Genomic DNA, 22,477 nt, shown 5'->3' with positions numbered 1-22,477 from the left:
GTCTGCCAAGTGTTCGTTCTGTTCGACAGGGCTGCGCCAGAGGCTGCAGACACAAAGAAAAGCTTCATTGCTTCGCGATTAGGGGGGAAAACAGACAAGAGGAACAGACAACTACAATGCACTGCTATCTAGGTGTTATGGGTTCAGCGAGAAGGTTCCCTGGAGAAATAGCATCTGAGTCTTAAAGGAGAGGAGGCATAAAAGAGATGAATGAGGGAAAGGTCGTGCCAGGAAGAGATGTGGCCTTCCTGGAGTTTAGGGAACATAGTTTAAAGACAAGAAAAGCCTGCACACTCTCCAGCGGCTTCCCACAGCATTTTGAATAAAATCCAAATAACTTCTTAGCCCAAAAGGCCCTAAGTGGGCTACCCTCTCATCCCATGCCTGGTTCATCCTCCCCACCACTTCCCTACCCTGCAGCCACACTGGCCTTCTGCTTCCTCACCTTAGGGCCTCAACTCGCTCCTCCCTCCTCCCTCTGACTCGCTCCTCCCTGTGTCCAGCAAGCTTCCCCAGGCCTCCCCCGGCTCCTCCTCCCACTCAGCCCAGGGGCAATTTTACCTCCTCTCACCTCAATGGGGTCCCGTCACTTCCTAATATCCCTGTGTCTTCTTCATAGTACTTCACTATACAAAATTATCTTTTTACTTTATATTGTTTATCTTGTTTGTTTACTTGTTTATTGTCTCTCACATATACACAGGCAAAATACATTGTAGCGGGCTTCCCTGGCGGCGCAGTGGTTGAGAGTCCGCCTGCCGATGCAGGGGACACGGATTCGTGCCCTGGACCGGGAAGACCCCACATGCCGCGGAGCGGCTGGGCCCGTGAGCCATGGCCACTGAGCCTGCGCGACCGGAGCCTGTGCTCTGCAACGGGAGAGGCCACAACAGTGAGAGGCCCGCGTACCGCAAAAAAAACAAAAACAAAAACAAAATACATTGTAGCATGTGGTGTGAACCCAATAAATATCATTGAATAAATTAATTTATAGAGAGCTAACAGGCCAGCTCATGAATGAGATGCAAGTTTGGATTTTACTCTGCAAGCCATGAGGAAATCACTAAGGATTTTAAGGGGAGACTAACATGATCAGGAAGCTCACTCCAGAAACAGACTTCCTTAGAGGGGGTCAGTGTACAGACACCAATAAGCCACTATGGAATAAAAAGTTTTTTGAGCTAAAGGCACTGGAGTTCCTGAAGTCCCTTATTTGCCTAGAGCAGACCCTCCCAAAAGAACTCAGCTGTCAAAAATGTCCTCCCCAGGAGCAACTCTCATCTTCTCTTCTTGGAGACAGAGAAGTCAGCCCTACACCCAAACAGACACTGTCACCAAACTATCGTTATCTCCCACCTTTTCTCCTATGGGCCCATTTATCTTTCCAGTGATTTGTTTTTCCATAAGTGCCCCTTCCCGCATTCCCTTTGAAGTCATTTTTTTCTCCCAGAAGTGCCCCTCTACCCCTCCTCATCCTCTGTTAAAATGGTATATAAGCCCCAAATTCTAACCACCTCCTTAAGTCGAATTTTTTGTGAACTCTCATGCATTAGTACTTAATTAAACCTACTTTTCCCTTGTTCATGTCATTTGTCAGTTTAATTTGCAGGACTTCAACCCAGAACCTAAGAGTTTTTCCTCCCTGACAATAATTAGGTTGTTCTAGAAACACAAATGAGAAGCATGTGGAAATGGGCAGATGGAATGGATTCATGAGAAGCTCAAATCCACTCAGTAGTACTTGGTGATCCTCTGAACATAGGGGACAAAGGAGAAAGAAACCCCAAGTTCCTGACCTGGAAGATCAAGTGAAGAAGGACCTGTTCGTGAAGTTCATAAAGGTAAAAAGGCTGAACACAGATTTGAAGGTGTTGAGTCTGGGGTGCCTGTCGGCCTTGGCTCAGGTGAGGAAAAGATCTGGGGCCTCAGAAGGTAATATGAATACAAAGCAGCAATGCAGTTTGCTGAGGCAGTCCGTGCCCCATTGGTCCTTTTTTCCCCTGATCTTGTTGGCTGAGGGCGAGGGCACACTGGAGAGGTTTTGGCCTCGGCCACCAAGAAATGGCTCAAACCAACCCGCTCCAACCGCTTATCACCCGCCGTTACCATTTACTAAGCACCTGCATAGCACACAGTGTCATCTCTAATCCCCAAATTGATAACATTTATCCTTCACAGATGTGAAAACTGAGGCCTCGGTGTTTACCACGATAAACACTCAATAGAAGTTCGCTGGTTGGGATGAGTAAATGAAAGTGATTGAGCAGAATGTGAAGCTACATTAGCTGAAGTTTTAAAAAAGAAACTCCACACCTGACTTTGGCCCAGCCCAGCATTTAGGTATCAAGAGGATAAGCTTTATGCCCAGGTGAAGCTTATCCACTGTGGTCAGGGCACTGAACACACCTTACCTATATCTTCCACTGGATCCTGTTCGTACCCAAATTTCCCAGATAGCTCAGTTTTTTAACTAGACCGCCAGGAAGCCCAGGGAAACTCAGTCACCCAAGGAGCAGGATCATGGGGAGGGGTTACTTAACTGAGCCACTGTCAGCCTTTAACACCTGCAGGCTAATGACTTAACCCAGAAATGGTAGAGCCCTGTCAAAAACGTCAGAAGGAAGGAAGGGAGATGGATCCGTGACTTGGGGACAGGGCTGCCTGGGGGCCACACCTGACTGATCTGTGGGCTGGGAATGTTCACAACAAAGAAGGAAACAGAAATCAGGAAAAGGAATTGCAGTTCTGACAGGCTTGGCCCTGGCTTCCTGGGGAGAACAAGGTATTGTATGAAATGCATTTCATCAATTCTGATGTATCAGACAATTGAGAGCTATTATAATTTAGGAAAGTTCTCCAAGAGATGAGACGCCTTTGAACAGATCCCAAACTGGAAAATAAAACAAAGATTTAACAAAAGAATTAGGATAATGTGGTAGCAAATGGAATGGTTGAAAAAGTACTGTGATAGTGCCAGACTGGGGTTCAAATCCCAGCTTGGCCACTTACCAGCTGTGTAAATGCCCACACATGTCCCAGAGCCCATGAGCCTTTATTTCCTCATCTAACAGGCTGTCAGCGTGTACACACACACACACACACGGCTTCTTTTTTTCCCCAGCCCAAGCCTAGGTAACGAGAAGGTCTTTTTTGGAATGTGACCACAGCGAGAGGCTCACTCAGCCTTAAGGGAAAGTTAGAATGTCTTTGCTATTAGTATTCTGTGGGGTCCACAAAGGCTTAAGGTTCTACATACTAACGGTTTTAGGAAGAGGCCCCTGGTTTGGTTCTATTTGCATCATTATCTGTAGGCCTTTACATTTCTGATCAATGGAACTACTTACACATTCAAGAGCCAGGAGTCCAGTAAGAAATTCCAACCCAAGTGGCAATTAAATATATGAATACTAATACTGTTAATAAGAGAATATGCAAAAATCATGAAGATTCACTGTCCGTTTGATTAACGAACTACTTAGAAAGGAAAATTTAATGCAATCAGAACGTGTATTTTCAAAGGCACAAAGGTTTTTTTGTGTGTGTGTGTGGTACGCGGGCCTCTCACTGTTGTGGCCTCTCCCGTTGCGGAGCACAGGCTCCGGACGCGCAGGCTCAGCGGCCATGGCTCACGGGCCCAGCCGCTCCGCGGCATGTGGGATCTTCCTGGACCGGGGCACGAACCCACGTCGCCTGCATCGGCAGGCAGACTCTCAACCACTGCGTCACCAGGGAAGCCCGGCACAAAGGTTTTTGAAGATGATTTTTTATTTATATGTGAAGACCTAATCTTTTTCTATGAAATCCTCTCACAACACACTGGCAGGAAACTAAAAAACATGATTCTATATGTGAATATTTCCTTTACATAAGCATCCAATAACATTTCTGGGAATTCCCCGGCAGTCCAGTGGTTAGGACCCAGCACTGTCACTGCTGTGGCCCAGGTTCAATCCCTGGTCTGGGAACTAAGATCCCATAAGACATGTGGCACAGCCAAAAAAAAAAAAAGAAAAAAAACACGTTTCTAATGTGTTCTGATTTGTTTCTGCAAGAAGGGAAAAGTGTTCTTGTGAGCTTTTTTTTTTTTTTTCCTCCAAACGATCACTCTGAGTGTGATCAAGGTTGGTTCTATGTCGCCCTCGATTTTACACACTGAGAAACAGAGCTGGAGTCTTCCCCAGAGATCCTCAAGAGGAGAAAGTTCACCAGCTCTCCGGGCGCGTTAGGCCAGGAGTGAAAAACCCATCTGTCTTGCACATTACAGCAGAACCAGGGAAAGCCACTGTTGCAGGACAGCTTTAAAGCCCTCTTTAAAAGAGAATTGAAAAGTTGCCTTTAAAAAAAGGTAAGGAATACAAGAATAAAGGAAGTAGAGAAGTGAGAAAAATGAGCAGGACAGAAGTGATTGTGATAGGAAGTAAAATCGTACCACCAACAGTGATGCGAGCTGGGGGGACTGAAAAAAGCAGGTGAACTCTCAGGCACAGCACCTATCCAGAACTCCAGAACTTGCTGATTCTGCCTCTTTGTTCCATTAGACTACCCCAGGTCTGTTCTAATATTAAAATGGGAGATATTTCTTATAAAAGTAGAGAATCAAGATTCTATGATACCAGGAATCACTGAAACATGTTCACAAACATCTGATATAAAAATACGCTCTCTAACCATATGTATCTGAATAAGCTTTGGGCCTCAGGCGTGACCTTGGTCACATCATTTTTAACTATTCTGTGTTTCCATCTATTCCAACACATATACCTCTGTATTTTCAGGACCAGAAGGAAACCCAAGAGATTGGCTATAGCCAGGGTTGCAGTCAACCCAACTCTTTTTGGACAAGGCACAGTTACAAGGGAAGGGGCTTACATTTCCATGTACCTGACCCTCTCCTAAACCTTGCTCAGTTCTAGCCCATGTTGTGGCTGCAGGAAAGTCCCCTGGCATCTCTGAGCCACAGATTCGATATCAGAAGAACAATTCTCTCTACTTACCCTCAAGAAACAATGAGAAGGTAACTTCACTAATAATTTTAAAAATTATTTTAAGAAAAAAAAGCTGACACTAATGATTAGAAGTGAATCACCAGATTGACTGCCTTTACAGCCAGCCACCAGGGAAGGATCACCTGCTGACCCTGGATTTTCTGTGCCTCCAGGGACCACCTAACTGTCACTTCCTCAGACCCTGAGAGAGTGCACAGGCTGCTACGGAAACAAGACCGCACTTAGCCGGACTGTGGCAGAGCAGCTGTCTTAGCCAAATTTCCCTTAAAAATTGGCAGGGAGTCAGGGCGGGGGGGGGCTTCCCTGGTGGCGCAGTGCTCAAGCATCTGCCTGCCAATGCAGGGGACACCGGTTTGAGCCCTGGTCCGGGAAGATCCCACATGCCGCGGAGCAACTAAGCCCGTGCACCACAACTACAGAGTCTGCTCTCTGGAGCCCACGTGCCACAACTACTGAAGCCCGCGCGCCTAGAGCTCGTGCTCCGCAACAGGAGAAGCCACCACAATGAGAAGCCCGTGCACCACAAGGAAGAGTAGCCCCCGCTCGCGGCAACTAGAGAAAGTCCGCGTGCAGCAACAAAGACCCAATGCAGCCCAAAATTAATTAATTTTTTAAAAAAACTTAAAAAATTGGGAGGGACTTCAGGAAAAAATAATTTCACTTTCTGACTAAATATGATCTTTTAATTGGTTTCCTTGTTATTAGTTTTTAAAGAACTGTAATTTAATAAAAACTTAAAAGTCCATATGTCTAAAAATAATCAATATTTTCGGTGCAATTGTTTTTAATGGTTTAATTATTGTCTCCTCTCTCTGGAGTTTTATCTGGAGCATGGGGGTTGAAGATGAGATTCATCTTACCTCTGATTAACGACCCTGAAAGGGGGGGTTGAGAAGTGCCCAAACCTGTCCTTAACAGAACTAAAGTGCTCAAGAACACGCCTGCTATTCATGAATAAAATTTGGAACGTAAGCCAAAAAAGTGCAGTTTAAGGCTCACCTTAGCTGCACTACATTTTCAACCTTAACACAATGTGGTAAAAGGTACAAGGCACTCGGTTTAAAAATAAGATCAGAGGTTCCTTGTAAGACTACAGGAAGTAAGAATCACACTACCCACCTTTAATCGCATTCTTTTGCACAGCAATGCTGGTCAGGCCTGCATCCCACCCACCAGGGTAGATTTCTGAACCTCATGGAAAAAGCCCCAGGTCTCCGAGAAGCTCAGGCAGTAAACCAAGTCCATTAGGATGGTTTGGAATTCATTAGAGAAATGCTTTGCTCATGGTTCAAAGTGCACCATATACATCTCTTCTCAGAGGAAATAAGTCCTCCCCACCTGCTACTTTCCACATCTTGAGTTTGAGAGTAAGTAAATGTAAAATTTACCCCAAATAACACAGGGTTATAAGGCAACATGTGCCCGGGGCCCATTAGAAATCGGGATGACCATTTGGCGGCACCTTGCTGTCTCAGGAACACAAGAAGTCACAACTCCCAGCCTCCACCCCCATCCTGACTCCCCAGGACCATATCAGCTGGCATGACAGGTGTCAGGGACAGTCCTTGCTAGAACTGCTGACTGAGGGGCCTATCTGCTACTCTAGAAAGCGAATGTTCTGATAGAGATTCTACATTCAGGCCTAAACCCCAAAATCAAAGCCAGCAACACATGGAAAGAAAAGCAGCCCAAGATAATGGAGGAAATCTTCAGAGAATAGACCGTATCCACAGCAGGCCCAGGTGGAGAAAGGCCAGGCTTCAGTAATGTTTGCTCTTCTTACCACACAAATATACTCAGGGCTTTTATAGCAAGATTTCAGTTTGATACCAAGAACTTACGAGGGAGGATTTTATTACTAAAGTAATCATAAGCAACATTTACAGGCGGGTTTGCCCTGGGTTAGGAGCACTGGGGAGCATCCTACACCCAGATCTGGGGAAGCCCTTTGTTCAGGAAATCCCCGCCCCTCAGCCAAAGCGTTAATTTCACTTCAAGGCCCCAAATCAAAATTTTAAAGTGTCCCCTTAAAGAACTGCAGAATAAACAAACAGGTCCCGTGCTTTTCCTGGAACCCAGTCTCTGGCCCCCAGGACAATATCAAATTACAGGGTTTTTCTACCCATATACGGTCTCTTATTTCTTTTCCTTTTTTTCAAAGAGGATCACAATTGCACCCTGTTGTGTGTCTTCGGTTTCAAATACCTTGCAAATACATCCCCATTCTGAATCTCTCCGGAGCCTCCGAAGAATCTGGGAGGGGCTAACAAACGCAATTTGAATAATAATGAAGCGACTGAACAATTTAACCACCAAAGGTAGCCCTAGAGACTCCAACAAAAGGGTTGAAAGCCTTCATCTACAAAAATGTGGCCACCTGCTCGACTGTGGGACCAGTTATGGGGAGTGCGGAAGAGAGAGGCGCACAGGTGCACACACGAGTTTAAGCAAATAGGGAATTAGTACAAATGCTCCCTGGGGACCAGACACTATGAAAAAGGGCGACTTGGAAAGCTCCTTTCTCATCTATCAGGCTCAAGGTTTAGTTAACAACCTTCCCCTTCTGATTAATTGAAAGTAGCACTCACGATACGTAAAATAATGAAAACTCACCCCCCCCCCGAGAAAGGCTTTGTTTGTATGGAGAATTTAAAACAAGTCCAGTGAATTTTCAATAAAAGTTCTTTAAAATCAACAGTCACGAAAGTACTTTTTATCCCTCATGCAATTTCTGCCAAGTGAACATTTTAAAAGTTAGTTCCTTCTTTAGGATGCTGACAGTTCCACCTAGATGTTATGTTTACCAGCCTCACGCTACTTGACCTTTCCAAAAGACCTTACAATAAAGGACTTTTTCCTCGATTTGGAGGGAAACAAAAAAGATGAACCTTTCTGGAATCCTAAAAAGCTCTCAACTCCCTTAGTCCTTAAGAATTAAACGCAGGAAGCCCCCGCTGGCTGAACAATTGCTAAATCCTGCTTCTTGAACAGGAAACAGAGTTTGCTTCTGAGTGGCTCCGTATTCCCCCGCCCCGCGCTCACTCCAGGGCAGGCGCTGCCATGCCCAGGTGGTGACGCTGAGCAGAGATAAGGTGTCCTAACAACCTTATTTGCCTGGATCTCTGGATACCCGCGGCCACACGGCGACTCCTTTATCACCTGGGTGCATCCCTCCGCCGACCTGGGCGGCCCCGGGACCCCTCCCGCGGCGACACGGGGCAAGACTGACACCCGCAGCTGCCGACGACCCTGCCAGTCACGCTGCCGCCGGCTGCCTTTTTTAGCCACGACATCTGACCCCGGCTCCGACAGCAGCAAGCAGGGAGAGATCCCAGGGCGCGCCGGGCGGTCCCCTCCCCTCCCAAACCCCCGGACCCTGCGGAGAGCTCGGGGTGAGGCGTGGGGGAGGTACTGGCCCTGGAACTGGCAGAGAGCGCGCGTTCCTCCTGCCCAGACGCTTCCTCTCCGTCCTCTCCACCGATCCCGGCCCCCGCTCCGCTGCCTGCACCCGGGCTCCCCCATTTTGCATCTCGCCGCGGCTCCTCTGGCGCCCCTCCCCACTCCCACCCCCCAACTCCGCTTGCCTGGATCCCCTCCAAGTCAGCTGCCCGCGCGCCGGGCCCGGCGGGGGTGCGGGCCGAGGACGCTCGGGGCGCGGGGCCGAGCGGGGGAGCCGGTGCTCACCTCCCTCCTCCGTCCCGCTGTCCGGCTCGGCGTCCGAGGAGTCGGGCCCGTCCCCGTAGCCCGCTAGCCCCACCAGCTCATCCTCCTCGTCGTCGTCCTCCTCCTCCGGCTGAGGCTTCCCCAGCACCTGGCTCATCGCGCCCACGGCCGGCCGTCCCCGGGGCGACGGGGGTCTCTGGTGGGGGGCGCCAAACCTCCCGGCCTGCCGCTCGCAACCTATTTCTGAATTGGGGTTTTGTCCCGAGGTTCGCGGGCTGAGGCGAGGGCCGCGCGTCCCTCGCAGCGGTCGGCGTCCAGGTCTGGGTCCCGCCGTTCGCAGCGCGCCCGGAGCCCCCCCTGCCCCGCCCGCCCGCCGACGGAGGAGTCAGCCAGAGCGCGGCAGTTCCTCCCCAGAGGAGGGAGAGAGAGACTGCGTGACCCAAGTCACCTGACACACACTGTCATACACTCTCTCTCTCTCACACACACACACACACACCGCACGGGCGCGCGCGCGCTTTCCCGGGAGCACCGCTCGCTGGGGCGCTGGGGCGCTGGGCCGCGGCCGCGCACACACACTCAACCGGGAGCAGGCCGGCGCGGGCCCCTCCACCCACCCAGAAGCGCACACAGACACTCACCCGGGGACCCGGGACGCGGCGCAGTTACCCACCGCGGCTGCTCGCCCTGGGCCCCCAAGCACCCCTCCTGCACGTGGTCCCCGCACAGGCGGGCGAGCTGGGGTACCGCGCACCCGGAGAACCTCTCCCCGCCCTCCCACGACACACACACACTACCCAGGGCGGCCTTCTCCAGCTTTCGGTCCCGGCCGAGGGTTCCAGTCCCAAGTGGGCTGCCCCCGCCCCGGACACTGCTGCGCCCAGGCCCCCTCTCCGAGCGGCGTGCCTAGAACACCCCGTGGATGCTGAAGCGCCCCGAGAAGAAAACTCTAGAGATATGCGCCGCACAGGCGGCGCAGTCTCCATAGCAATTGCCTTTTAGTGCGCGTTTGCGGTTCAAAGTGCTTCCCACCAAGAAAACAGACGCATTCGCTAAACAGGCCTACCCAGCTGTAAATGTTCCTGAAAAAATAACATGCCTCGTGGCTGCCTAGCCTGAATAATAATTCCTCTGCGGCGTTTGGGCAAAGGTCTCAGGTGTGTAACACACCAAGGGGCTATTCATAGCCACCTCCTCCTGTCTCACTGTTGAACAGACTGTAATCCCAAATCCCACATCTCAAAATAAAACGTTTCAAGGCTCTTGGGGGGGAGAGAGGGGCGGTGGACGGGGAGACAGGACTAGCGGCAGGGTGAGGGTGAGATTAAAACCGGCATTCCTCCACAAGCTTTTCACCACAGGACATACCGTACCCGCCCTTTCTGGATACTGCAAAAAATCACGTGGATGAACTTCCTTCTGTCAAGCACAATGAGAAATAAACCAGCTGGCCAGCAGGATAATCCAGATTCTACAGGTGCCAGCAGCTCCGCAGGTGGTATGGGGGAGGAGAAGGGGAGGAAAGCAGCTCAGGCTGGAGGCTCTTGGGGCCCCAGGGTGCTGCCTAGGTAGGGAATTTGGATGGAGAACCTACCCTATGCCAGGGGGCTGGGCTACGGGGTGAGGGTGCGGGCCTCCACGTAGGCTCAGAACAGTGTTCATGCCCTGGAAGAAATCCCAGTCTAGCAAATCATGACTCCAGTCCTGGATTTTGTAGTAGCTGTAGGTGTTGAAGGTGGATGCGGACACCTCCTAGGAGGTTTTGGGATTTTCCAGGTGGAGGCAGTACAACATGTATGGCTGTATCAGTCAAGGTCCTTCCCAGGAGAAAAATAGATGGCACATGCAAAGATTTTAATTCAAAAGGCTTTATAAAGTAAAAAGGACAATTTACTAGGATGTGGGCAGAGTTTAGGGATCGACACAGGGATTAACAACAGTGGGAAGAGGTTATCTCCCCTAAACTAGTTGGTGTAAAGGAAGGGAAATAGAGTCCTGGACAGGGGACTCAAAACAGGAGCTATAGCTGGTGACAGCCACTGCCAGGGCCACCTCCTGTCCAGGAGACAGCAGTGGGAAGGAACACACTGACCTCTCTTGCCTCCCACCCTCCATTCTTCTCTTTTTGGCCGTGCTTCCTGGCTTCCAGGATCTTAGTTCCCCCACCAGGGATTTAACCCAGGCCCCCTGCAGTGGAAGCACAGAGTCCTAACCACTAGACCGCCAGGGAAGTCCCTTCATTCTCCTGAAAGTGGTTCCCACTGGCCAAATCCAACTGGACGCCAAAGGGCTAGAGAGACTGCAACCTAGTCCAGGACTCAGATATTGGGTAGGGAGGGCAGTGGGTTCCAGGGGCAGGGGTAGGGGCAAATAGTATATCCAGCACTATCAAGCTCTACTCGCTCCTATCAGAGGAAATTATTCTAGGAGTAATTTTCCTAGTCCCTCTTCATCCATTCTGTTTAAGGAAAGAAGTACCTGGGAGGTAGGCTCTTTTAGAATGGTTTTCAGACTTTCAGTTATCCCAGAACAAACCACCAGCCTGGGGAAGTGTTGAGCTGGCCTGATTCAAAGTGCAGAGGGCCCTAGAAGCCAGTCCCAAGGTCAGCCCAGACCATCAGGACATCCTTTGGGCTGTCTGCTGACTGTGTATGCCTTGGGGATCCAGGGGTTCAGGCAGTACAGTCGCTAAGCCAAAGGCCCCTCTGTGCCTGAGATCAAGAAAAAAACGGAGATACCTGATGGTTCTCTGCCTTCCCCCCGCAAAAGAGAGATCCTGAGGGGGGGAACACCAGCAGGAGATTGGAGCATACCCTAGGATATTTGAGAATTTGACCATTCTTGAGAAAAAAAGGAACAAATCCACACACACACACAATCAATAAAAGCCAAATCCTCAATTATGCTCCACCCCAAGGTAGATAAGAGTCATGTACAGGTTTAAGAGATTCAAATTCACTGTCGTTTCAGAAATGTACAGTATTGATAAATTTTGATTGAACAGAACAGGAAAAATCTTTATTGCTTCTCTTTTTTTCTGTTATCATTTCAATACTGTCAGCTTTCAAATAAAGAATATGTTGAAAAATATCTTAGAAATTTTAAAATTTTAAAAGTCGTGGGCTTCCCTGGTGGCACAGTGGTTGAGAGTCCACCTGCCGATGCAGGGGACACGGGTTCGTGCCCCGGTTCGGGAAGATCCCACATGCCGCGGAGCGGCTGGGCCCGTGAGCCATGGCTGCTGAGCCTGCGCGTCCGGAGCCTGTGCTCCGCAACGGGAGGGACCACAACAGTGAGCGGCCTGCGTACCGCAAAAAAAAAAAAAAAAAAAAAATTGAAAGTCGTGTGTGTGGATCCTTTCAGAAATTAAATAAAAATAGAAAGACACTAAACACTGAAAGCCTTTGAGACACTCGGGTATAGGATCTACTCAATGAATTAGCTACCGCCTTGATCACTCTGGCCTGGAGCTCAGGCTCTGTGACTTCTCCCCAGGAGGGCGTTCTCAAGAACGTGAGGATTTGTCTCTGGGCTACTCTTGGTTTTTGCTGTTGTATGTAACCATGGCAGGTTGCCACATACATGATAGGTGCTGAAGTTTATGAAATGAATGAAAGAAAAGAAGGGAGGAAGTTATACAGTACATGGCCAGGCATATTTTTGAGAGAAACTTCAGGAAAAAACAGAAGCCAGGGGCTTCCCTGGTGGCACAGTGGTTGGGAGTCCGCCTGCCGATCCAGGGGACGCGGGTTCGTGCCCCGGTCTGGGAGAATCCCGCGTGCCGTGGAGCGGCTGGGCCCGTGAGCCATGGCTGCTGGGCCTGCGCGTCCAGAGCCTGTGCTCCGCAGCGGGAGAGGCCACAGCAGTGAGAGGCCCGCGTACCGCAAAAAAAACAAAAACAAAAACAAAAACGGAAGCCAAATTTTCTACTTACTCTAAACCCTGGGAAATGCCACAGTGACGTAAATATGAACTATGCTGTACAAGAGTGCAACCAGAATGAGTTGACATGCAAGAGATGATGACTCTCAGGCCTTCCTCCCTTCAGGACTGCATGAAGACTGGAAGGAATTACAGTATAATGACTATGGAATGCTTATTCTATTTTTGCTAACCCTTCCTTTCTAAAAAAACTCTTAACGTTCAGAGATATTTTGTAGCATCATGAAATATGAGATTTGTCTTTTGCCAAAATTTTCCAACTAATATTGGGAAAAAAAAGACATGAATAAGGAAGGAGCTCTTCCCAAATAATATGACCTTCAAAATATTCCCATTAAGTAATATTATTGTCCTTAATTTACAGATAAGAAATATTCACCCAAGGTACCACATGGAAGGTACCAGATGGTGAAACTACTTTGGAACTCAGCTGGACACTAGACCTATTCCTATTTAATGGCATTAAAGCTAAAGTCAATTACATTATGGCCTGAAACTGAAAAGGGTGAAGGGGAAGGGAAAAGCTGGCTCCCAATCTCCTAGGTAAAGAACCAAAACATACATAGACACTAAAAAAATGGGTCTGTTGTCTCAGGCCACTAATTTACAGGATTCACTGAAAGGAGGGAAAAGAAGAAAAATTGAAAAGCTTCCTAATGAACAGAAGTTAGAAAACTACTTGTCATAATAAAATTGTTGATCACCACCACTCCTTTTATTAGGAACACAAATAGCAAGTGAGGGACTTCCCTGACTGCACAGTGGTTAAGAATTCACCTGCCAATGCAGGGGACACGGGTTCGAGCCCTGGTCCAGGAAGATCCCACATGGCACGGAGCAACTAAGCCCATGCACCACAGCTACTGAGCCCACACACTGCAACTACTGAGCCCACGTGCTGTAACTACTGAAGCCAGCGTGCCTAGAGACCGTGCTCTGCAACAAGAGAAGCCTCCGCAATGAGAAGCCTGCACTCCACAACGGAGAGTAGCCCCCGCTCGCCACAACTAGAGAAAGCCCGCGCAGCAACAAAGACCCAACGCAGCCAAAAAAATTTTTTAAAAAGTAAACCTGATCATTAAAAAAAACATGTGATTTAGTTCCCTTTCTGACTAATATGGCTCTATTGTACTACATGCTTAGCTAAACTATAACATCTAAGTGTATTTTTGTTTAAAATTTGAATTTTAAAGGCCAAAAGTTTGTGCCCTTATTTTAGTGAATTATTTTGCTGTTACCAATTAGATGCTTTGTGACAAGAAACATGAGAGCTATTTAAAAGAGACCTGTAGGGCTTCCCTGGTGGTGCAGTGGTTGAGAGTCCGCCTGCCAATGCAGGGGACACAGGTTCGTGCCCCGGTCCGGGAAGATCCCACATGCTGTGGAGTGGCTGGGCCCGTGAGCCATGGCCGCTGAGGCTGCGCGTCCGGAGCCTGTGCTCCACAACAGGAGAGGCCACAACAGTGAGCGGCCCGTGTACCGCAAAAAAAAAAAAAGAGAGAGACCTGTACAGGCAGAATAATTGCAGTCCTGAATAGGGCAGGCAATTAAATACAGACTGCAGCCCTGCATCTTGGGGTATTTTGAGGCATCTGATGGCATTGCACCTGGTTCCTGGGATTCGCATGTTGAAAGCCTTTAAGGCTTTCTTTTTAAATATGTATTTAAAGCCATTAATTCTCTCTTGATGAAGCAAACAAAAGAAAGAGCCTTCTACAGAATCTTGCCGCACTCCTGCTAATCCAGGAAAGCCAACTTTTTCAAGAGGGCAGCTCAGAGTCTCCGGTTCTCCTAGGACAGTTGATGCCCTGATGAAATCATTAAATCATTTCCACTGAGACAAACCATCATTAAATATATTTTATTAAAATAATGTTTTGATATTTTAAGAACATGCATGTGGTAAATAGTCAAACAGCATAAAAGAATATCCAGTGAAATGTTAGTGTCTTCCCCCAACCTGCCCCCCTCACCGGCCCTACAGTCTCCTGGTTTCCCTCCACAGAGGGAAATATTCTGCTTTAAATGTGCAAACATATTTGTAGCCTTTATATATATATATATATATATATATATGTAGCCTTTATAGATATATAGATATATTTGATAACTTTATCTCTTTAATAGTCTACAAATTTTTTTTTTAATGAACGTGAAGACAATTAGATTTTTAGGGCTGTACTTTGAAGGAAATAAATAGAGAGAGATGAGAGAGAAACCGGGGATGAGAGAAGGAGCCTGATTTAGATGGGGTCGCCAGAGAAGACCTTTCAAAGAAGGTGACATTTGAGTTGACCGTGAGACAGAGACAGACAGCAAAGTGAGTCAGGGTGGAGAGTGTTCCCCTGGAAGGTATCTCCACAGTTAGAAAAATAAAGGAGAAGTGAAAGGACTTGGTGTTGGAGGAACAATATATCAGTGTGATGGGAGAGGGGGACAGTGGTAGTCATGAGAAACAGGTAGTCTTCTCCACCAGTATAAAGAGTTTGGATTTTATTCCAAGTGCCACTGAGGCACTGAAGAGTTTTAAAAAGGGAGGTGAAATGCGTGGTTTACATTTCTAAAAGCTTACGCTGCTAGATTGTTTCCAAAGATGGCCTCAACAATCATGCCATCCCACGTGCCCTTCTGCAAATGTGACTTTGCCACTCCCTCCTCCTATTTTTCCTCCTCTTAAATGTGGGCAGGCTCTGTGACTTGCTTTAACTAACAAAATGCAGCAGAAGTGACAGTGACACTGTGCAAAGTCTGAGATAGGGTCATAAAAGACCTTGCTACTTCCTTTTTCACTTTCTTGGTGCCTTTAGCCACCATGAAAAGAAGTCTGGGCTAGCTTACTGGAGAGGCCCCATGGCTACAGAGGCCCTGAGATGTTCCAGAGCACAGGAATACAGAGGCCCCAGAATTCCAGCCATCCATCTGAGGGGCCAGGCATGAGAGGGACAACAACTTGGATTCTCCAGCCCAAATTGCAACCACATGAGCAAGTCCAGCCCACTCTGCATGAAACACAGACTTGCTGTTACAGCTGAGCCCTGCCAGCCAACCCACAGAATCATGAACAAATAAAATAGCTGTTTTTTTAAAACCATTAAGATATGGGGTGGTTTGTTACATAGCAGCTGGTAGCTGATGAACATATTCTGGCTGATGTGGGGAAAATGGATTGTAGATTTCAGGTTGGAAGAACAGGAGATCACTTTAGTAGTCCATAAGTGAAATGAATGGAGGCAGTGGAAACTGAGAGAAGTGGATAGATGTGATATAAATTTTGGAGGTAGACTAGATCAGATTTATTGATAGCTAAATTAACATGGATGGTCAGGGAAAGGACTCGTACCAGACATTTGATTTGAGCAACTAGACGTATGGTAATGCCATTTATTAAAGTAAGTTAAGACCCAGATAGGAACAGGATTGGGGGATGGGAGGTGAATCAAGGTCCTTGATTTCTAACATTCTAGTTACTGTATATGGCCACAAGGCAAACTACTTTAATCCTGTGATTTTGGCTGTTTCTTAGATATCTATCATGTTGTCTTTGGTATAAATAATGAATTTTTCCAACTACAAGTCATGAATGAACTGAAGATGACACTTGTAAAAGTTCCAAACTAGTGAGATGGAATTGTTACATATGGACTTCCATAAAAAGTTAACTTTTTATTCATATGGATTTTTAAAGACAAGCTTCTGACATAAATGGTGCCGTAGCATGAGAGCAGAAATGTCTTGACTGTAGAGTCGGCCAAACAGAGGTACTAACGGCTCCACATCTGTAGATCAGTTCGGACTTGGCAACCCCTGCCTTGGCTGGGAGGGTTACACTAACTTCAGTGATACAAAAAAGCAGATTCTCCAAGACAAATGACCTTATTAAAAATCCACAAGGGCTTCCTTGGTGGCGCAGTGGTTGAGAGTCCGCCTGCCGATGCAGGGGACACGGGTTCGTGCTCCGGTCCGGGAAGATCCCACATGCCGCGAAGCAGTTAGGCCCGTGAGCCATGGCCGCTGAGCCTGTGCGTCCGGATACTGTGCTCCGCAACGGGAGAGGCCACAGCAGTAAGAGGCCCGTGTACCGCAAAAAAAAAAAAAAAAAAATCCACAAGAATGAGAGAGTTCCTAAGATGGTAGAGTAGGAAGGCCCTGAGCTCACCTGCTCTCACGGGCACACCAAAATTACAACTATTCACAGAGATACGGTTGCTGAGAAAGACCAGAACCTACCAGAAAAGACCTTCTATAACTAAAGATATAAAGAAGGAGCCACAACAAGACAGGTAGGAGGAGAGGAGTTGCGGCACAGTCAGGACCCATATCCCTGGGTGGGCAACCCGCCAACGGAAGAATCATTACAATTGCAGAGGTTCTCCTCAAGGAGTGAGGGGTATGAACCCCACATCAGGCTCCCCAGCCCGAGAGTCCTGCACGGGGAAGTTGAGCCCCCAGAAAGCTTGGCTTTGAAGGCCAGGGGTGCTTACTTTAAAAAAAATTTTTGGGGGGGTGCACCACATGCTATGTGGGATCTTAGTTCCCCAACCAGGGATTGAACCCGTGCCCCCTGCATTGGAAGTGCAGAGTCTTAACCACTGAACTGCCAGGGAAGTCCCCAGTGGTGCTTACTTTCGGGAGACCCAGAGGGCTGTGGGAAATAGAGACCCCACTCTCAAAGGGCGCACATAAAATCTCACCTGCTCTGGGACCCAGGGCAGAAGCAGTAATCTGAAAGGAGCTTGGGTCAGACCCACCTGCTGATCTTGGAGAGTCTCCCAGAGAGGCAGGAGGCAATTGGAGCTCACCCTGGAAACACAGACACTGGCGGCAGCCATGTTTAGGAGCTCATTCTACCACATGGATGCTGGTGCTAGCAAAAAATTTTGGAATCCTCCCTCTAGTTTATTAGCCTTGGGACCCAGCCCTACCCCCATCCACTAGACTGTAGGCACCAGTATTGGGATGCCTTAGGCCCAGCAACTACCTGGGTAGGGATACAGCCCCACCTACCAGCAGGCAGGCTTCCTTAAGAGCCCCTGAGCCCACAGCTGCCCTTGGACATGGCCGTGTCCAACAGAGTACCCAGGACTTGGCCCTACCCAGCAGGGCACAGGCACTAGGCCTGGGACTCTCAGGGCCCTGCAGCCAGAGATTCCGAGACCCAGCTTCCCCCACTGGTGGACAGACACAAGCCCCAGGACCACCAGAGCCCTGTAACTTGCCATCGCAGGACCCAGCCAACCCACCAGCAGGACAGCACCAGCTCTAGGACCTGTTAGGCCCCAGCTCAGCCTACCAGCAGTCCGACACCAGCTCTGGGACCCCTGAACCCTGCAGGTAGAGACCCCAGGACCTGGCTCTGCCCACCAGTGGGCTGGCACTAGTCCCAGGACCCAGCTTCACCCACCAGTAGGTGAGAACCAGCCCTGGGATCTCCTGGACCCCAAACCCATCCACCAATGTGTGGACATCAGCCCCAGTCCCACAGTCCCACAGCCTGCCTTGTCAGGACTCAACCAACACACCAGCAGGCCAGCACCAGCTCCAGGATACCAAGGCTCAAGCCTTGCACACCACCAGGCCAACTCCAACTCTCGCTCACCTTGGGGCCCTCGGCCAGTGGCCCTGGGATCTAGCACCACCCACCAGTGGGCTGACACCAGCTTTGGGACCCCCAGGGCCCTGCAGCCAGAATACCTGGGAACTGGTTCCGCCCAACAGTGAGCTTGCACTAGCCCTGGGGCCCCCAGGGCCCTGGGCTCACCCACCATCAGGCCAATACCAGCTCTGAGATACCTTGGACTCCTTAGCCAGCCACTCCAGGATCCAGGCCCACTTACTGGTGGGCCAGTACCAACTTTGGGAAAGCCCAGCACCTGCAGCCAGCCGTGTCAGGAACTGGCCCTACCCACCAGAAGGCCAACACTAAATCCAGAAATTTCAGCCCCACAAGCACCCACCCCAGAACCCACCAATGAGCCAGCAGTAGACCCAAGACCCACTAGGGTTGCGCCGCCAGCCACCTCATGACCCAGCCCCACCAACCAGTGGCCGGCAGCCTCTGCACAAGGCAGGGCCTGGCAACCAAGCAGACTGAGGCCCAGCCACGCCTACCAGACTGCCCATAGTAATCAGCTCGCCACAACAGAAGGACGCATGTTGCCCACATGGGGGCATCCCTAGAGCATATAGCTCTGGTGGCCAGAGGGGAGTGCACTGCCAGGGCGCATAGGACATCTCCTCAAAAGGCCAATTCTCCAAGGTCAGGAAACAAAATCAACCTAGCAGATACATAGAAATAAAAAGAGCAAACTAGGAAAAATGAGATAACAGAGGAACATGTTCCAAACGAAGGAATAAGCTAAAACCCCAGGAGGAGAACTAAGTGAAGTGGAGATGGGCAATCTACCTGAGAAAGAGTTCAAGGTAATGATGATAAAGATGATCAAAGAACTTGGGAGGAGAATGGATGAATGGAGTGAGAAGTTAGAAATTTCTTAACAAAGAGTTAGAAAATATAAAGAAGAACCAAACAGAGACAAAATATACAATAACTGAAATGAAAAATACATTAGAAGGAATCAACAGTAGTTTAGATGATACAGAGGAACAGATCTGTGAGCTGGAAGATAGAGTAATGGAAATCATTGAAGCCGAACAGAAAAAAGAAAAAAGAATAAAAAGAAATGAGGACAATTTAAGAGACTTCTGGGACAATATCAAGTGTACTAACATTCGCATTACAGGGGTCCCAGAAGGAGGAGAGAGAGAGAAAGGAGGGAGAACATATTTGAATACAAAGAGCTAAAAACTTCCCTAACCTGGGAAGGGAGATAGACATCCAAGTCCAGGAATAACAGAGAGTCCCAAACAGGATCAACCCAGAGACAAATACTATATATCACTTATATGTGGAATCTGAAAAAACAAAACAAGCAAACAAATAAAACAAATGAATATAACAAAACAGAGAAAGACTCACAGATATAGAGAACAAACTAGTGGTTACCGGTGGGGAAAGGAAAGGGGGGAGGGGCAAGTAGAGGTAGGGGATTAAGAGGTACAAACTACTATGTATAAAATAAATAAGCTACAAGGATATACTGTATGGCACAGGGAACACAGCCAATATTTTATAATAACTTTAAATGGAGTATGATCTATAAAAATTTTGAATCACTATGTTGTATGCCTGAAACTAATATAATATTATTAATCAGCTATACCTCAATAAAGAATACTTAAAACCATAAGAAAAATCTACAAGAATGAAATCTAGGAACTGTCACTTATATATACCACTTAATGTTACCTAAAAACATGGCAGATGCTCTCAGTCAGCTACTTACCATCCATCCCCAAACCTCTTCTCTTCTCCTGTTTCCCAAACTAGCAATGGGGAAAGTCAGATAGTACTCAAACTCTGAGACTCCTTCACGTCTTGTCAGTAAGAAGATAGGGGGAATCCTGCTGGGGAACTTCTAGGAAAGGGTTTGCTTCCTAATAAAAGATGTCAGGGTATCAGAAGAGCCCCCTGACCCCCCGCCCTCACCCTTTCCTGCTCTGAACACAGTTGTGTGAGAACATGGTACTTGGAGTTAGGAAAGCCATCTTGCAGCCTTGAGGTAACAGGCCTTAAGACTAAAAGCCTGTCCTGGAAATGGCAGAATAGAAAGAAGGAAGACGCTGGATGACCTTGCTGAACTACTGTACTCAAACCTGTAAAAGCCTACCCCCCAAACTTCTTATTTCATGAGAAAATTAAAAGTCCATTCCTTAAGTCAGTGCTGCCCTACCTTGACCAGTCATGGCACACATATTTATACGGCACACTGACCTAAACGGACAGGCTGCTTGCAGCCAGAGGTGACTGGCCCAGAGACTTTGGCCGCCTCAGGCCCTGCCCAGCTGTCCCAGAGGCTGAGGGGATCAATAACTTGGCCATATCAGTAACCCATTTATGGCACACAAGTAGTGGTGGCAAACCAGTTGGGAAGTTCTACTTAAACCACTGAAGGTGGGGTTTTCTGAACTTTGCAGTAAAACGTATCCTAACTGATACAACATATAACCTTTATAAGTGGACGGAGGGAAGGAGGGATGGATGGATGAAACGTGATCATATACCTATCGGTGAATTCAGAAGTTATGTCATATTCAGAGGATCCTAGGAAAGGTGTCTCAGGATATATCAGGAGATAATCACAGCTTCATTAGAAAGGGAAATTGGTTTTGCTTCTCTCTGTACTTCTCACTTCCTTCTTCTCTCTCTGCATGAAAACTGGCTTTCTGTGCTTCCCCCACCAGATGGCAGGAGATGGCTGCTCCACCTTTCCAGGCCCAGTGATAGTGGGCTCAGTTTCCGGAACTAGGCTACCTGGGTAGCCTAACTAGCTGTGTGACCTAGACCAAGAAACTTAACCTCTCTGTGCCTTGATTTCCTCATCTCTCAACTGTTTATAATGTTATATACCTCAATAGGGTTGTAGAAAGAATTAAATCCATTAAACTATGTAAAATCATTTTTCAAGGTGAGCACAATATAAGTTTTAGCTATTATTATTTTTGATTCCTAGGCAAGAAAATCTGATTAGTTGAGTTTAGGCCAGTAATCCATTCTTAATGCCCCAATCATATTTTACATAAGACCATATACTGCTACTCCTTTAGCACATGTACCTCAGCTATTATTTAATATTTGATTGAGGACTGTATTCACCACTAGACTCTAGAACCATTGCTTGCGCTCATTGTTTTGTTCTCAGTGCCTAACACGGTGGTCAGAGCCTCTCTGAAGCACAATTCTAGGGCGCACCATTTACGTTGTATTTTATGAGCAATATGGCAGCTTGACGGTGGCCCAGTGCCAATAAGTATGCTGAATTAATGGCCCAGTCCACTATGGCTGGGGGTGCAGCTTGTGGCTGCAAAGGTCTATCCTCATGAGTGGGGAGACAGCTCTAAACAAAAGGGGGAAAAGCTGAATAGAAACGTCCAAATATATCTACCATGTGCCTCATGTGGCCAGGCACAGGGAATACAAAGTCAAACAAAGTCAGGCAGAGATTGCTGGTGTCATAATCCCCCCACCACTTTGTCCTTAGTTTGATATCCTTAACTGTTTTGAGTATCAACATACTCGAGGAAGGAAGCCCAGGCTCAGTGGGGTTGAATCATGATTGGTTTACACTGGGTATGATAACCAGCCCCTCACCTTTGTGACCCAGTTGTGATCAATGACATGAAAGGAAAAATAGATTTAAGGGGCAGCTGTGAAGAATTTGCTCTCAAATTAAAATAAACACAGTGAGAAGGCCTGCCCCTTTCTCCTGCCTCGATGTCAAGCCAAAGACAAAAGCCAGTACTGAGGTGGTACCGTAGAATAATAGAGCCTAGACCCAGATATTTTTATTACATAATTTTTTATGTGTTTAAACCACTCTAGTCAAGCACACTCTTTCCAGCAGCCAAACACATTTTAACTGATAAACATGGCCCCTTTATCTTTATAACTGAAAGTGAGTGAGGGAGACAGATCAGATAATCAGTAGCTCAAGATCAGGAACTGAGAAGGCGGCCCACTACCATCACTCCTATTCCACAGTGTACTGTAAGTCTTTGATTGCATAATAAGATAGGAAAAAAGACAGGGTTTCCCTGGTGGCGCAGTGGTTGAGAGTCTGCCTGTCGATGCAGGGGACACGGGTTCGTGCCCCGGTCCGGGAAGATCCCACACGCTGCGGAGCAGCTGGGCCCGTGAGCCATGGCCGCTGAGCCTGTGTGTCAGAAGCCTATGCTCCGCAACGGGAGAGGCCACAGCAGTGAGAGGCCCGCATACCGCAAAAAAAAAAAGACGGAGGAACTGAATAGTC

At 48.0% G+C, this 22,477-nt stretch overlaps 1 protein-coding gene and 1 non-coding gene across 3 annotated transcripts in view; one reads left to right on the top strand and one right to left on the bottom strand.

Moving 5' to 3' along the window:
* The window catches only part of RRAGD (Ras related GTP binding D), a 38,465-nt gene extending 29,277 nt beyond the window's left edge, over positions 1–9,188 (bottom strand). Inside the window, exon 1 of one of the 2 annotated variants that reach the window (XM_004264820.3) lies at positions 8,691–9,188. In XM_004264820.3, the coding sequence (XP_004264868.1) occupies positions 8,691–8,826 (136 nt within the window). In that variant the 5' untranslated portion in view covers positions 8,827–9,188. Of the gene's footprint in view, positions 1–8,590 lie in introns of both variants that reach the window. The other variant, XM_033418818.2, reaches the window with a different exon arrangement.
* On the top strand, positions 3,894–3,965 carry TRNAD-GUC (transfer RNA aspartic acid (anticodon GUC)). Its single transcript has one exon. It is a non-coding gene; the product is annotated as a tRNA-Asp (tRNA).
* Positions 9,189–22,477: the final 13,289 nt, after the last annotated feature.

The sequence above is a fragment of the Orcinus orca genome, chromosome 12 (assembly GCF_937001465.1).
Source record: "Orcinus orca chromosome 12, mOrcOrc1.1, whole genome shotgun sequence".
Lineage (NCBI taxonomy): Eukaryota > Metazoa > Chordata > Mammalia > Artiodactyla > Delphinidae > Orcinus > Orcinus orca.
Note: the sequence above shows the minus strand (reverse complement) of the source record. Positions and strands in the feature narration are given on the sequence as shown.